Source organism: Haliotis cracherodii, unplaced genomic scaffold, assembly GCF_022045235.1.
Source record: "Haliotis cracherodii isolate W230 unplaced genomic scaffold, xgHalCrac1.p SCAF_20, whole genome shotgun sequence".
NCBI classification, from domain to species: Eukaryota; Metazoa; Mollusca; class Gastropoda; order Lepetellida; family Haliotidae; genus Haliotis; species Haliotis cracherodii.
The window spans coordinates 11,063,129-11,079,116 of record NW_027266276.1 but is presented as its reverse complement, the minus strand read 5'-3'; the positions used below and the strand labels follow the sequence as shown (position 1 = coordinate 11,079,116).

Here is a 15,988-nt window from a genome sequence, read left to right as displayed (position 1 = left end):
AATGGTTGTTTAATGGAACTGTCTCCACGGTCTAGCGAATACAGCCAGTCTAGGTCAAGGCTTCCGAAAAAACTGCTCGTGTGACCTTTGGACGTTTCTTCGATATAACAGTCCTTTGCGACAAGATCTAAGCAGATTAACAACCTTGACATTCGTGACAAGTGTGTTTTCAATGATAGTTGTCGGTTACGGAATACGCATGACTGATTTGTGTGTGACGCCACTGTGAACAGTATTTCAGTGTCTCGACGTGTCAGTTTTAAGTGAATAGAAAGTGATGCTGGCATGAGACGTTTACAACTTTGGTGAAATCCATCAACATACTTTTGTTAGGTTTTGTGTCGACAAACCAAAACACATTGTCAGGGCCAATGTGATTCGAACCAATGGCCATAGCTGTCTGGGACGCAACCAACGGGCACGGTATGGTGTTGGAATATCAAAACTCAAACTAGCATTCCCAAGGGACCGACCATTTTCTTTTCGGGGAGGGTAGGATGAAGTGGACGGGATGTGGTTGAAATGAACAAAAATGTGGACACTTTAAATAATGATCGGTCCCTTGTGGTCGTGCGGTTTCCCAGGTTCGCCCCTCTTACAACATAACCTCACGCGTGAGATCAATGGAACCGTCTCACCTGTTTCGTGTTTCTGATCGAGTGAACAGTTGTTGATTGTTTGTTGTTTAACGCCGCCCTCAGCAATAGTCCCGCTATATGACGGCGGTCTGTAAATAAACGAGTCTGGACCAGACAATCCAGTGATTGACATCATGAGCATCCGAAACATGTCCTTCAACAAATACAGTAAACTACGTTCATAACGAACACGTTTATAACGAACTGACGGATAAAACGAATTTATCTTTAGTCCCGACCATGTGTTGTATATATGCTGTATGTATGCTCATAAAGAACTACGGTTATAACGAGTGAGTGAGTATGGTTTTACGCCGCTTTTAGCAATATTCCAGCAATATCACGGCGGGGGACACCAGAAATGGGCTTCACACATTGTGCCCATGTCGGGAATCGAACCCGGGTCGAACGCTTTAACCACTAGTTATAACCACCGGTTATAACGAACTAAAATTAGTGGTCCCCTCGAGTTCGTTTTAACCGTAGTCTACTGTACTACAAATAAGAGTGTTCTTTCTGAAACTAATTACTGTTCAGAGGTCCGATTGCAAAAGCACTATTGACACAAGACGATTGACAATGATTTTTGACGAAGATGATTAGAAATGTAAAATATTTCAAGTTCCGGACGAAGGAAATCCAAAGCGCCAGGCCAGAAAAGGGCAGCGTCTAAATACGGGACTTCCAGTCGAGCGTTGAGCATGTCACAATGACCTACAAAGAAGTTTACTGCAATTAAAGTTGGCGATCATCTCATATAAACTTATGTCTGATTAAAAGTTTATGTCGAATATGACGAATATGAGTGATTAATGCTTTCAGTAAATGATACCTACAGCAGGAATCTGTTAATGTCATTTGGAAAAATGACAAGCGTAACGATGTTACGAGTTACACAGGCTACTTCCATATTTCCATACACAACAATATTAGTGACAAAACTCTTTCCTTTCTAAATTCATGACATTTCCGTTAAATGTGGAGTAGAGTACGATTCCGACTATGTCATGAGCATGTGTTTTTAAATCATTGACAAGTAGTGCCAGGTATTTGCAAAAACGCGAGCGTATCCTGACCCATCGGTGCCACCCGTCACAACCACATGCAAAGGCAAGTCAATTGTTCACTTGAAACAAATAGGGAATTGCATCGGACATCATGTTTGACAATGATGCGTCAAATTTTAGAAATGTTCTCCACTGTCTAACATAAAACTTCGAAAGCTTTACTGAGGCCGTGTATGTTGTATCCCTTTTGAGTGAGAGTCGTATCGCGCTCTTTGAAGTCTTCGAAAAAAGACCATGCTCGATTATATGTCAAAAGTTGAGACATTTGTACGTCAAAAGCTGGAGCTGAAGGGAAAAATGCTCGACATATTGGCGATGCTGACTATTGTTAAGTTGAAGTCATCCCTTTTGTCATATAGTCTTGTGGAGACTTTCTTTTTGTCACTCTGAATCTTTATGCACATATATAGATAGGAAACAGATGAGGCGGTTACACATCATCAAACTCGTTGGGAAAACTTAAAAACTTTTTATCCGATGAATGACACATATAGGGGAACGATTGTAGTGAGTGAGTGAGTGATTTGGGTTTAACGCCGTTTTTAACAGTATTCCAGTTATATCGCGGCGTGTCAGCTTCACGTGGGAGGAAAGCCCGAAGTGATGCAGGTCTCAGACGTTTACCACTTCGGTGAAACCCACGAGTACGGGTATGGTGCTGACAAACCTAGAAACATAATCGGGGCGAACCTGGATTCGAACCTACAATCATAGGTTTCTGGCGTGCCCAAGGGACGAAACTCTGCACAGCGAATCGCGGCACCCCCTGGGAACGATTGTAAGGTCGTATTATCTGCTTGTGTCAACATATTATGTGATTATTATGTGATTATTGTAACACTATGAGTGTGGCGTCCCAAGTGTGGGGTAACCAGTTGAATGTCTACTCATTGATAGTAAATAGTTGATTTGTGTTTTCACTTCATATTTTAAATCCCTCGTGAGGATTTTCGGGTTAGGATTAGTTCCCAGCAACCCATGGTTGTTGGGGGTAGGCGACTAACGTGATCGAGTGGTTAGGCTCTTGGTCGTATCCCATTTGCATGGAACGATGCTCATGATGTCGATCATTGGATTGTCTTGTCCAGATTCGATTATTTACAGACCGCCGTCATATAGCTGGAATGTTGCTGGGTGTGGGGTCATTTGGCTGGTTTGTTGCAGGCTGCTCGTTACAAAAAAGGTCGAGAATGTATAAGAACCTTAAGCTCGTGAACACTGATTATAAGTGAGTGAGTATTGTTTTACGCCGCGTTTAGCTATACTTCCAGCAATATCACGGCAGGAACACCAGAAATGGGCTTCACACATTGTACCCATGTCGGGAATCGAACCCGGGTCTTCGGCGTGACGAGCGAAAGCTTAAACCACTAGGCTACCCCACCGCCCCGAACACTGATAGTAATGGTATCAGAGAACTCAGTAAATATAGTATTTATAAAAAGTAGACGTTATGTTCAAGATATAGTAGTTATCGGTCAGACTCAAATTTGACGATTATGAACTTAGGCCTGGGGTGAGTGAGTGAGTGAGTGAGTGAGTGATTGAGTGAGTATTGTTTTACGCCGTGTTTAGCTATATTCCAGCAATATCACGGCGGGAACACCAGAAATGGGCTTCACACATTGTACCCATGTCGGGAATCGAACCCGGGTCTTCGGCGTGACGTGCGAAAGCTTAAACCACTAGGCTACCCCACCGCCCCGAACACTGATAGTAATGGTATCAGGGAACTCAGTAAATATAGTATTTATAAAAAGTAGACGTTATGTTCAAGATATAGTAGTTATCGGTCAGACTCAAATTTGGCGATTATGAACTTAGGCCTGGGGTGAGTGAGTGAGTGAGTGAGTGAGTGAGTGATTGAGTGAGTATTGTTTTACGCCGTGTTTAGCTATATTCCAGCAATATCACGGCGGGAACACCAGAAATGGGCTTCACACATTGTACCCATGTCGGGAATCGAACCCGGGTCTTCGGCGTGACGAGCGAAAGCTTAAACCACTAGGCTACCCCACCGCCCCGAACACTGATATTAATGGTATCAGAGAACTCGGTAAATATAGTATTTCTAAAACGTAGACGTTATGTTCAAGATATAGTAGTTATCGGTCAGACTCAAATTTGGCGATTATGAACTTAGGCCTGGGGTGAAGGTGAGTGAGTGAGTGAGTGAGTGAGTGAGTGAGTGAGTGAGTGAGTGAGTGAGGTTTTTCGCCGCCTTTAGCATTATTCCAGCAATATCACGCCGGGGGACACCAGAAATGGGCTTCACACATTGAACCCATGTCGGGAATCGAACCCGGGTCTTCGGGGTGACAAGCTAACGCTTTAACCACGAGGCTACCCGCCCGCCCCCAGGTTGTGCAATACATTAGTTATTCATTGGTGTTTCAGGTTCAACAACCTCGAATAAAATACGCCCGCCCATCGATAACTGTTTAACCCTTGCTCTATATTTTCACTGTTTCGTTAAAGGTTGTATCTACTATGTTTAACGGGCGGTCGGGTAGCCTTGTTGTTAAAGCGTTCGCTCGTCACGCCGAAGACCCGGGTTCGAGTCCCGACATGGGTATAATGTGTGAAGCCCATTTCTGGTGCCCCCCGCCGTGATATTGCTGGAATATTGCTCAAAGCGGCGTAAAACCATTCTCACTCACTACTATGTTTAACAATGGAAAGAGATTATAACCATCCCAAATGTCAATATATGAATCAATGTGTAAATGCCATTAACAGTCGTGTATTTATTTCAGGTATACCTGCTCTATTAACCATAATATACACAACAGTGAAAGCTACACGGGGGCATCATAACGACAGGTTAGTTTACTTAAACCTCATATAGTTTTTACTTGGTATATGTGTTTTACTTGTTTGCGTGTTTACATATTTACTTGGCATATTTGTTTTACATGTTTACTTGTTTTACTTGGTATAATTATTTTACCTGTTTACGTTTTTACTTGCTATATTTGTTTTACCGGGTATATGAGTTTCATTTGTCTATTTGTTTTACTTGTTTTATTGATCCGCAAGCCTAACAACAACCAATCAGTATTGTAAGTATGTTTTGCCGCCGACAGTAAAAAACATTTTGAGAAGAAATATATTTCTCAAAATATTTTCCTTCGACTGATCATCAAAACTTGAAATGTCATGAATACAGACCTTTACAAATCTGACGTAAAATTATTATATGAGGGACCCATTTAAGTTTCAAAATTTCCGGGCAAGTGACTTTGTTCGAATTGTGCCTCTGTTCATCCTGCAGTGAATGGGTACCCGTTAGGATGAGATGTCAATGTGATTGTTAACCTTTGAGGGCCTCACATACAGCTTTGGTTGTATACTCCCCAGGGAGCTGAGAATGATTTTTTTTATAGTGCAAACTGATCTATTGACCGGGGTAATAAAATGACTAAGCGCTGAGAGCATGCCTATGCATGGAGTACTAAATGGATTATTATTATTATGATCATTATTATTATGATCATTATTATTATATATTTTGCCGAAGCATCATATTTTTATTTCCACCAACCGACCAAATTTTCTGCAATAAGACCTGTTACCTTACAAAAAAACAACAACAGTCTGATAGTAGTACTACCTTGAAATTCTTTCTGAACTCTCTTTGTTATGAACTATTCGATTTCCGGATTTGTTTTGGGGAAAAGCACTCTACCCCTGCGTAAACTCTCAGAGTGATAAGTGAGAACTGACGTCGCGCTAGAAATGTCATTACGTCATGAACCAACAGATTACGCCATATGACTCCATGATAATTAACCCTGCCTGCTTAATTAGCAGAATGTGGAACATTGCAATTAAATCCATATTGTTCTGTATTGGTGTGGTATCCATTTTGTCTATCCGAGTGATACGTTTACCACAGCAACGAAGCGCGCTGTGTGCTGTATTGGCAGACAGACTCATAACAGGGAGGAATGTAGACTTGGAAGGTCGAATGTAGACTAAGAAGGTCGAATGTAGACTTGGAAGGTCGAATGTAGACTTGGAAGGTCGAATGTAGACTAGGAAGGTCGAATGTAGACTTGGAAGGTCGAATGTAGACTTGGAAGGTCGAATGTAGACTAGGAAGGTCGAATGTAGACTTAGAAGGTCGAATGTAGACTAGGAAGGTCGAATGTAGACTTTGAAGGTCGAATGTAGACTAGGAAGGTCGAATGTAGACTAGGAAGGTCGAATGTATACTTGGAAGGTCAAATGTAGACTTGAAAGGTCGAATGTAGACTTGGAAGGTAGAATGTAGATTTGGAAGTTCACCTAACAAAGAAAAATTGGCATTTTCCAGAAAAGATAATATTCTTATAAAATTATAGAAAAACGCTGACTGATTTGTTGCAATATAATATTTTGGGTCGAGATTTTAGATTTCAAATGTTACGTCACCAATTATGTATGATCTATACAAATAAACCTCTCGTTGTGTATTTACAAGTGCAAAGAAACGGCGCACTGACAATCTAGTTTCAAAACCAACATTCAGTTATGTATTCACTGACTGCTTCCTTGAACACGCTTGTTAAACATCATAAAGATGCTAAATGCGAACGTTATTTAAATGACATTGATATCTGACATTTGAGACTTTGAGACATCCCCTGCGATGTATGTGGCGCCATCAAGTGAGGGATCCGAAACCTTACGAAAGTGGGCCAAGCTGTGATTGTTCGTTGAAAGTAATCCCCATTTCAAGAATGTGGCTCTAAAAACAGACGGCTATCTATGATCATGCTAGGTGCCACACAGACCATGAAGGATCAAACCTCTGACACTGAAACGGCATTGCCATTAACAGGGTGTCGAAGATGTACACTGGTTTGGCTTTATCACATTGAATGAAAGAAAAACAGCCTCATTATTTCTGATTCTTGAATCTTCTTCAGCAGAATCTGATAATTGAGTGTTAACGGTTCTTGTGTTTTCCTCTCAAACTCATATTTAATGTCATAAATGTAATGCACAATGTTCTACTAGTATCTTTTTCGTAGCTTAAAACAATGATCCTATTAATACCTCTTAAGAACGATTGTCAGTTGAATTGATGTCGTTATTAGTACGACCCGGCCTTTAGGTCTTGTGTCTTGCCCGTCATATATGGCGTTTTATGTCTTGTGCGTCATGTCTGTGCTTGTATGTTACGACTGCGTGTTGCATTTTGTACGTCATGACTACCTGTTGCGTCTTGTACGTCATGACTTGTGTGATGCGTCTTCTACGTCATGACACGTGTTGCCTTTTGTACGTCATGGCTGTGTTGCGTCTTGTACTTCATGATTTATATGTTGCATCTTGTACGTCATGACTGACTATTGCGTCGTGTACATCATGACTTGCACTGCAAACACGAAAACGTCGTTTTTTCCGTATATGGTCATTGGACGGAAAAACGACTAAAAATTCATTAAAATTGATTAATTAGTCAGCGTCTAGAAAGTGTCCAGAAAAGGGTCGAGTTTTTCAAGCGTAAAATGGACGGAAAAACGATGCTTTTTGCTCCGCCTTGTACAACTGTTAACGGCCAATCAGATGGCGCTGGTCCCCCGACGCACGTGATGTCCAAGGCTTCCTTTCGGAAGCTTTAGGTTTCGTATTTCTGGCATGCCTTGCTCTAGTATCTGTCGCGCGCAGTGCAGCGAGATTTGCTGATAAGCTAGTTTTAGGATATGTTACATGTTAATGGAATTCAGACACGCGCCAAGAAGTCAAACCAAACAATGTTACTAAGTTTATTGTGGTAACGGCTATGTACAGTTACCCCTATCGGATAATGGGTTGTGTTTCATTTGGTTATAACAATAACTAATTTTTTAATGTGAAGTTTACAAGATATACGACTTGGACGCGAGGTCGGTCACATGACGTTCTTCACGTGACTGTATTCTTGAAAAGGCGTAAACACTGACTACTTCCACATTCCTGGGGAAAACCCTTGGAATTCCCTGGTACGAATTCATACAGAAGCGTGGTTGCAAGCCCATTTAAGGATACCCTCGCTTCAACCCATCCCAGAGAGAAAAAACACGAAAAAAAATCCAAACTGTCGCAGTGACAATTTACAGAAATCTATGAATTTACCTTAGTATCTATTTGACACATCTTCACAATCACCTTTCAATGATCGGCCAATTGATCAGTGATGCCAAAGGCTTGAAATAGCCACAGGTTAATTAACAACTTCGAAAATATCTCCCGTCACGTTTATCGTGTCGGCCATTTTGACGTATTGTACTTGATGTAAATGTATTACGACGCTCTGTCATTGTAATTGACTTACTGAGGTAATTCTGTAAAAGATCTTCTCATCTAATGAGGATATTGTTTGGAATATATGTCTTGTAAACATACTAAAACATATGTTCCTCGCTTTGGGGGGAACTATTTTATTCCGGGATGGCCTATTACAGCTAGTAGTAAGTCAAGGCACCATGCGTGATCTGTTATTTTATGTGTTTAAATTACGATTTGGGGCGTTAATAAAATACACTGACGCAAGTATATTCTATTCAAATCAATTGGATAATTGGATAATTGAATATGCTTTCTTTTACATATTACATAACATCACTACACAAAATATGAACAGTTGCAGTAACACTACGGTTAACGCATTAAACATCATTTTCAACTGTACAGTATTTCAGTATTTCAGTTATATCATGGTGTATCAGACTGATGTGGGATAAAAATCCGAAGTGGTTCAGGTCATCCAATGGGTGTTCGGGAAAAGGTGAGCGTATCCTGCCACACTAGTGGCACCCGTCACAAACACATGCAAGGACAAGTCAATTGTTCACCTGAACAAAGCACGGAAACACATAATGATGCCCGTCCTCAGTTTTACCGAGCATGTAAATTATTTTGTCCGTCAAAAACATGGACGAGTATAAACAATATGTTCATTCACGTAATACATGTCATACATTTGACAAAATGTATTGACTCGGAGCATCATTGTTAATCACAGCGTATGCAGTTGAACTCATCACCCATCCCCTTATTGATAACCCTTCTTGAAGATCTATGAAATCAGAAGCTGCAACACTATCTTTTAACTGGCATGTCAGACTTCTATTTTATTACTCAGTTTTATTTGCACGGATTACTATGGAAGGGACATTGTCTCGTTGTCGCATTGTCGCATTGACGCCTTTACAAAAACAAGCAAAACGTGTCAAAATTGCGCGACAATTGGCCATTTGTCGCATCGTCGCGTGTTCGCATTGTCACTCTTTGATAATCCTTTTCTTTATTTTACAAAAGGGCGACGATGCCGTAACGCGACATTTTCAAGGTCAAAATATGTCTCGTTGTCGCATTGTCGCCCCATCACAAATGTGTATAAAAGGCGTAAAGTTCAGTTATTGTTACAGTTAGGAAGTTCAACCTGATAAATGTACGTCTTGAAATGAAAACACAAGTCCGTCCGAGAGTCAATAACGTTTTATTATGAGCTCTTCTCTAAAAGTGCTTAGTGTTCAACTCCCATTTCCAAACACGTAGTACCTCCTCAATAATCCACATACCTCCAGTGCAGTGGTCTTCCGGAAGATCTTACTCTTTACCGTATTAGACAACTGACGAGTGCACGCCTGACCTGTGACCTCGTTGCAACCTTCGTGATGTGTTTGCCGAAGAGAGGTGTAGGAAATGTGTGCTCCAGCCCAGCGCAGAGCTCGCGACACACTGTATACTGATGTATACAGTATATTGCAGTTGATATACTGTATACTGCATGTGATACTTATTTGCGGAAATGTTACAACTTTCAAGATTCAAGATTCAATTTGCATATATTTCATATACAACAGACCGCCGTCATATATCACTGGAATACTGCTGAGAGCGGCGTTAAAACAAATTGTTTTCATAATGGAGCGCTGCAGTCATTTAAAATAGAACCGTACATATGTACATGTAGTACCAACTCACTCTATTTGTTTCGAATATTCAGCAGAAAATATATTATTAACCAGGTCTTTGGGAAAAGATATCAGATTTTTATAAGCAGCCACATAGGGATGATAAAGGACCCCTCGCTGATTAGGTTCTTGTTTACTTAAGAGCAGAGTTGGCCATGTTAGATGATATAACCAAAATCCGGGAGCTCCGGCGGGGGGCAAGCTGGTCTTGTTAGTGTATGGTATGAGCTGTGACGTTGACCAAAGAGAATAATGTAAAACATGGGACCAACTCAAATCTTTAATGATTGGGAAAGTCTAGATTTCCACAGCTCTAGCCTGAAATTAAGAATTGTTCTATGCTCCATTTTAATTGTATTATTTTCATTTTGTAGACATGGATGGACCAACCAGGAAAGAAATTGATGGAATATTAATATCACATGTTACCACTGATCCAGTTAAATTCATCACACAATGATAAATTAGTATTTGACATTACGGCATTTGATTATTAGGGCATGATTATGTACATGTTCACTGTAGTAATTTACACACCAGTCAACTTGATTATAATTTTTATCAAAGTTTAGCGCGGCATCAACGATTACTTTATGATATCCTCACTTGTCATCGATGTATTGACATCGAACAATGGACGGCAATTCGAAATTCTTATGGATAGCTTCGATAGGGACAGCGCCGGTGTCAGTACAATTTTCCTAGTTAAAATAAGTATCTACAAAATATAATCTGAAGCAGACAAGAACAATATGTTTTTATTAATGCTTACTTTCATCACGGACCTATATAAATACAAGTCCGTGCTTTCATGGATAGAATTAAGGCAATCTAGGCTTGCCAAATCGTTCTAGACTTGAGTTGGATTCCTTTTAAGTTTATTATTCTGTATGGTCTGGGAGACGAACGGGCGTCAGTATCGCATGGAGAACTGGGACAGCCTTAATCAGTGTAATCGGATATGTTGTGGAGTTTCGGTTTGGGGCTGTTTGCTGAATATATAGAATTGCGAGTTATGTATACTCTGTATTCTTTCGTCATGGTAGCATATATATTTTCTATGTTGCTTTTTGAATTATCCACAAATATTGAGAACTACAATGTAAACCTCTCTCTGGAGATATGTAATAATACTACTGAAGGGCATATCTGAAAAATGGGACTTCTCGACAAATATTTCTTTCTTAAATACTACCCGTTACAGGCATTCTGATCATTATATCATACTTTGTACAGTTTAAAAGTCAAATAATGGCAAATTGTGTATCTTTCTACATTTTGAATTAATTATATTTTCTGAAATAAAACCTTAGCATCAGATAGTGATATACACGAATATGATCTATACTATTATAAATGAATTAACAATTTCGTATTATGAATTAGATAAACAGAAATATGATAGTAAAACAAATTATTTTAATCTATTCTTGTGAATAGGTAACGAGAGATCTAGGCAACGCACTAACGTAGCCATTTATGAAAAATGAAATATTAAAAGTTTAGGGGTTTGAACATGCACATTGAATGACAGGGAAGAAAGCAACGCAATAATTAAATTATGAATCAAATTATGTTATAAATATAACAGAATATTTAGAAAATATAAGTTTAATTTCTCATTGTTGGAAGGTGTTTAATAATTATATAGATTTTGTTTGATTGTTTGTTGTTTAACGCCGCACTCAGCAATATACCAGCGATATGACGGTGGTTCGTAAATAATCCAGTCTGGACCAAACAATTTAGTCATTTTCATCAAGAGCACCGATCTACGCATTTGGGATACGATGACATGCATCAACCAAGTCAGCGAGCCAAGTCGCCTTCGTACAAGCATGGGTTGTTGAATGCCTATTCTAACCCGGATCTTCACGGGTATTTTTTTAAATAATAAGGTACAATGAAATTCTGTATATGTCCATAATAAGTGTGTATAAGTAGATGGATAATATGTCCATACACGCCAAGTAAATGGTATATGCATTAATTTAAATGCAAATGATTCAATGATGAGTTCTTTCACAAGTCCATATTTCAAGGCATGTATTTGATATTCATAGTAACTCCACAAAAGCTACACAATGGCAACAAAACGGTACCAGCATCACAGATACCAATAATACATGAGATACATATAATTACTTTAAAGTTAAAACATGTATCTAAATAGAAAATTAGAAGGATACACTTCCGACATTTTTCGTATTTTGTTTTCGTTTGGAGAGAGAAGTTGTGATTGGTATCTGATGGGTGCAAACAGGTGTTCCCTTCCGCCCAGGCCTTGCGGCAATGCTATAGCCCAAAATGAAACAAGCCTTGTTCAACAGGTTCAGACTCAAATTTCTATCCCACTTGGGCTCCTTTTAAATTTAAATATAATTTCTCGTGTCGATATGTGTCAGAAGAAATGAAATATTACAGCACTGGTGAATAGGTTATATGCGCATGTCAGCGTCGATCCTATAATATCCTTTTATGCAAAATACATATATACTGATGAATTAAGGTAGTAATACTACGCAAATATATGTCCAGATGCATACATCAGTATCATCTCGTGATCTTAATTCGTGCTTTGAGCCCTTTTTCTACCGGAGATTCTGGGGTGTTACATCACATCAGAATGCCAGGTCCAAATTCAAGTCAAAATTTCATGGTCCGTCTTGTATGTTGGAAACCAATATCGCAATATGGCTAAATATTGCTGAACGTGGTATTAACCCGATTACTCACATAATTATTCCATTTTCTACAGTCATCTATGAACACTATCTTTAAGGAGGTATATCTGTATCATCCAAATGTCCATACATATATGTCCACATTTATATGTATAAAGCAAGTCGTCCTGCACTCTTCCTTAAAAGATAAATGTTAAGCATTTCCTCTGTGTGGATTTATATAATGTAATATCGTTTTAATGTAATGCTGATGCAGTAAACGTACCACAGACCTGATGCTAGAATAACATCTAATTTCTGAAATGAACATATTTTACAGAAAAAAACAGTTGTTTAAACAATACTTATAAAAAATAAGAACAAGGAGCCAAGAGCCAAATATTGGGCTATGTTGGACATATTTGTTTCGGGGTCTTATGACAGACAAACCTGGTGCCTTTAAGTATAAAGATAAGTAAGTATAGATGTTGTACATATTCAAATATGTTCGTGATTAACCCAACCTTGAAAAATATTGAAAGATGAGTGGTAACTATTTATGCCATTATTTTAAATTAGAATGAGAGCACATCAGGAAAGCATGGTACTCTAATATACGTATCTTGTTAACCCAATATTCTTTTTTAAGTAAGAGCAGCATGTATATCGAGAGTATAGGTTTGGTGCGTGAATTAACACACAGTACTTTCAGAAAGTGTGCATATTCTGTTTATCGGCAATAAATAACATAAGACGATTCATACGGGTAAATACGATTTACTTCAGAACTAGTATAGATTATTTAAGGTTAGGGGGAAATGTATGTAATTAACAGAACTTTGGCCGGGTTTGAAGGATTTGGGTCCTGGCTTGGGCTTTGTGTTGGACGTGTAGACGGCATTTCCAGGTTTGACGTATCAATGACAAAAATGATGTCAGATGCAATTCTCTGCCTTTTCGGGTGAACAATTGGCTTGCCTTTGGATGTGTTTGTGGCGGGTGCCACTAGTGGATCGGAATGAGCTCGCGTTTTTGCAAGCATCCAATGTCATCATTTATTATGATGAATCATGAAACATGCCCCTGATGTTGTCGCAATGGTGCAGTTGGCGCTACTTTTGGCAAGGGTTTCTCATGATAATGGAAATGCTTATGTCGCTTTTGTTGACCGATAAACATGAAAAGATATAATGTTAGTGTATTGGTCATGTAATTAAGAAACAAACGACGAGTGGGAGTTGTTTATTGTACGATAAACAACGACCGAGACTCGTTTATTTCTATATGAGATATCAACATTACGTACAGCCTCTTTTAGGGTGTTAAATTAGGAAAAAATACACGCTTTACAATATTTACCCGTACTTAAATAATGATGATTCCTTGAATAGAATCCGACAGCGGCCATGCTAGATAAATCCATTTTAGGATTTGAGTTTGGTCCCGCATATCCTCACAATTTTCTCGTCAATCATCTGTACCTTTTCTCCCAATACCGATTGTCATATCACTCTCACTTTCGGATTCTCCAGCAACATTTATTGGGAACAACTCACGTGACACATACCTCTCAAAAATAAGGTCAAATTTACAAATTTTACTTTTCAAGTTGCGAGTGCATGTTCGAATCTCAATAAATGACGTCATGATAGAACAATGTTTTATCGTGAAATAAATATCGCTTCCTTCTTTGTTCTTTATCGCGTAGCTATCTTATATCATCAAATGCCAACTTCTAACTGCTTTATCATGACGTATCCGTGTCATGTAGCAATAACATACACAAATATCGTTGACTTCGACGTTGAATAGTGTCATCAAATATGATTATCCTCTTGTGTGCAATATTTCTGGTTGATAAATCTAACATATTCTTACTTTAAGAATAGCGACTATACATCATTATATATCCCTTATCAGGTCTCTGTAACATTTGCAAAATGATACAAATATAAAAATACAACTGAACCTAAATGTAATGTTTTAATATCCTTACGTTGCTGAGTGCAGCATTTAACAACAAACAAACAAAACATAATATCTTTAAGAATTATGTTAACAATTCCGATGCTAAAAATAATCTCACAATCTCCATACCTCTTTCTCTCTATGAAAACATAATAACTTTTTTTTTAATAATCTGAAGGAATAATAATGGCAATACTATCATAATTATCATCATTATTTATGTTACTTATCCTCAAGTGAAGTAGTCCTCCACACTATACATTCAGTGAAGAAGCCCATGAACATATGAACTATGTAACATACATTCATGGAAATTAGATGAACAGTTGAAGTTAGCAAATGATATTATTCGGTCGAACGTCTATCAGCCATCTATTCTATTCATGAAGAACATTTCACGTGGGACCAACAGATGGAATTATGACTATCGACTTGCTAATTATTTTTTATATTCATGCCAGCTCAAACGATCTATTGACTTGATTTATTGCTATGGTATCCACAAAATAAGTAGGATCCGATTTTTTCCGTTTTTGTTGAAATAAAACTGAATAATATTTGCTTTTTACATATCAAAGTTTGCCAAATTGTTACAAAATGTTTGCCCACAGCAAGGCTACGTATCCCCAACATATTGTGCTAGGCACAGTATCACTGGACTGAGGGAGGGCGGTATTCCTCCTTGTGGGTCACCTGCTTGGCAATATGGGACGGGGAAACTGCAGGGGGTGAGGACAGTTAAGTTGATGGTACAGACAGATAAGAGAGATCATTTTACAAATGTGAAACCTCAGTCCACAAAGGAAGAGGCGAAAGCTGAAACTTGGTGAGGTTTACAGAACAAAGGCAGTTATTTCTAGTTTCTTACTGACTCTCGAAGATACATTTAATAAAACAATTAATGCGTGTGTGTGTGTGTGTGTGTGTGTGTGTGTGTGTGTGTGTGTGTGTGTGTGTGTGTGTGTGTGTGTGTGTGTGAGAGAGAGAGACAGGTAGAAGAAGAATTGTACACCATAAAAATGGCTACGTATGTAGTTGGGGTAAATATGCTGAATGCCCGGCCAGTATGATCTTTGAGTCACTACAGTTTCAGTCTGCATGTACCAATACTCATACCTGCCACATCCTCAACCACTTAACTTACTCACACAATCATCTGACAACATGTTCGCCAACCCTCGTATCACAACGCATGCACGCACGCACGCACGCACGCACGCACGCACGCACGCACGCACGCACGCACGCACACACATCACATTCTTCTTTCCCCACCATTATGTCTACGTCAGCCATCATGGATCCATGCGCATGCTTTCATACATAATCCATCCTCCCACCTTTCCCCAACATCCATCGAACTATAACTATATCCGCCCTCATGTATCGGTATTCGTGCTTTCATACATACATACATATACATACACCCCACTACCATTCCCCTACATCCATCGCAGTATAACTATGACTATAACCGCCTTCGTGCATCCGCACTTATGTTCACATTGCATTGCATATGCATCGAATTACACATTTAAAATATCGTAACTATTTTACAACATGTACATATTATATATCAGCAAACAGAGATTATTATAACGCAATAGATTTCATCCGTCAAAACATCACAGAAAGAGGGGCAGCCTGGAATTTTACAATGGCATCTGAATGCACTAAGACGTTCAACTGGTCAGGAGGTGAGA

The 15,988-nt window shown here is 39.0% G+C and overlaps 1 protein-coding gene across 1 annotated transcript in view; it reads left to right on the top strand.

Annotated features, from left to right (window-relative positions):
- The window catches only part of LOC139470487 (calcitonin gene-related peptide type 1 receptor-like), a 119,766-nt gene that overhangs the window by 87,478 nt on the left and 16,300 nt on the right, over window positions 1-15,988 (top strand). The window contains exon 7 of the mRNA XM_071252893.1: window positions 4,462-4,528. Within this exon, the coding sequence (XP_071108994.1) occupies window positions 4,462-4,528 (67 nt within the window). The remainder of the gene's footprint in view (window positions 1-4,461; window positions 4,529-15,988) is intronic.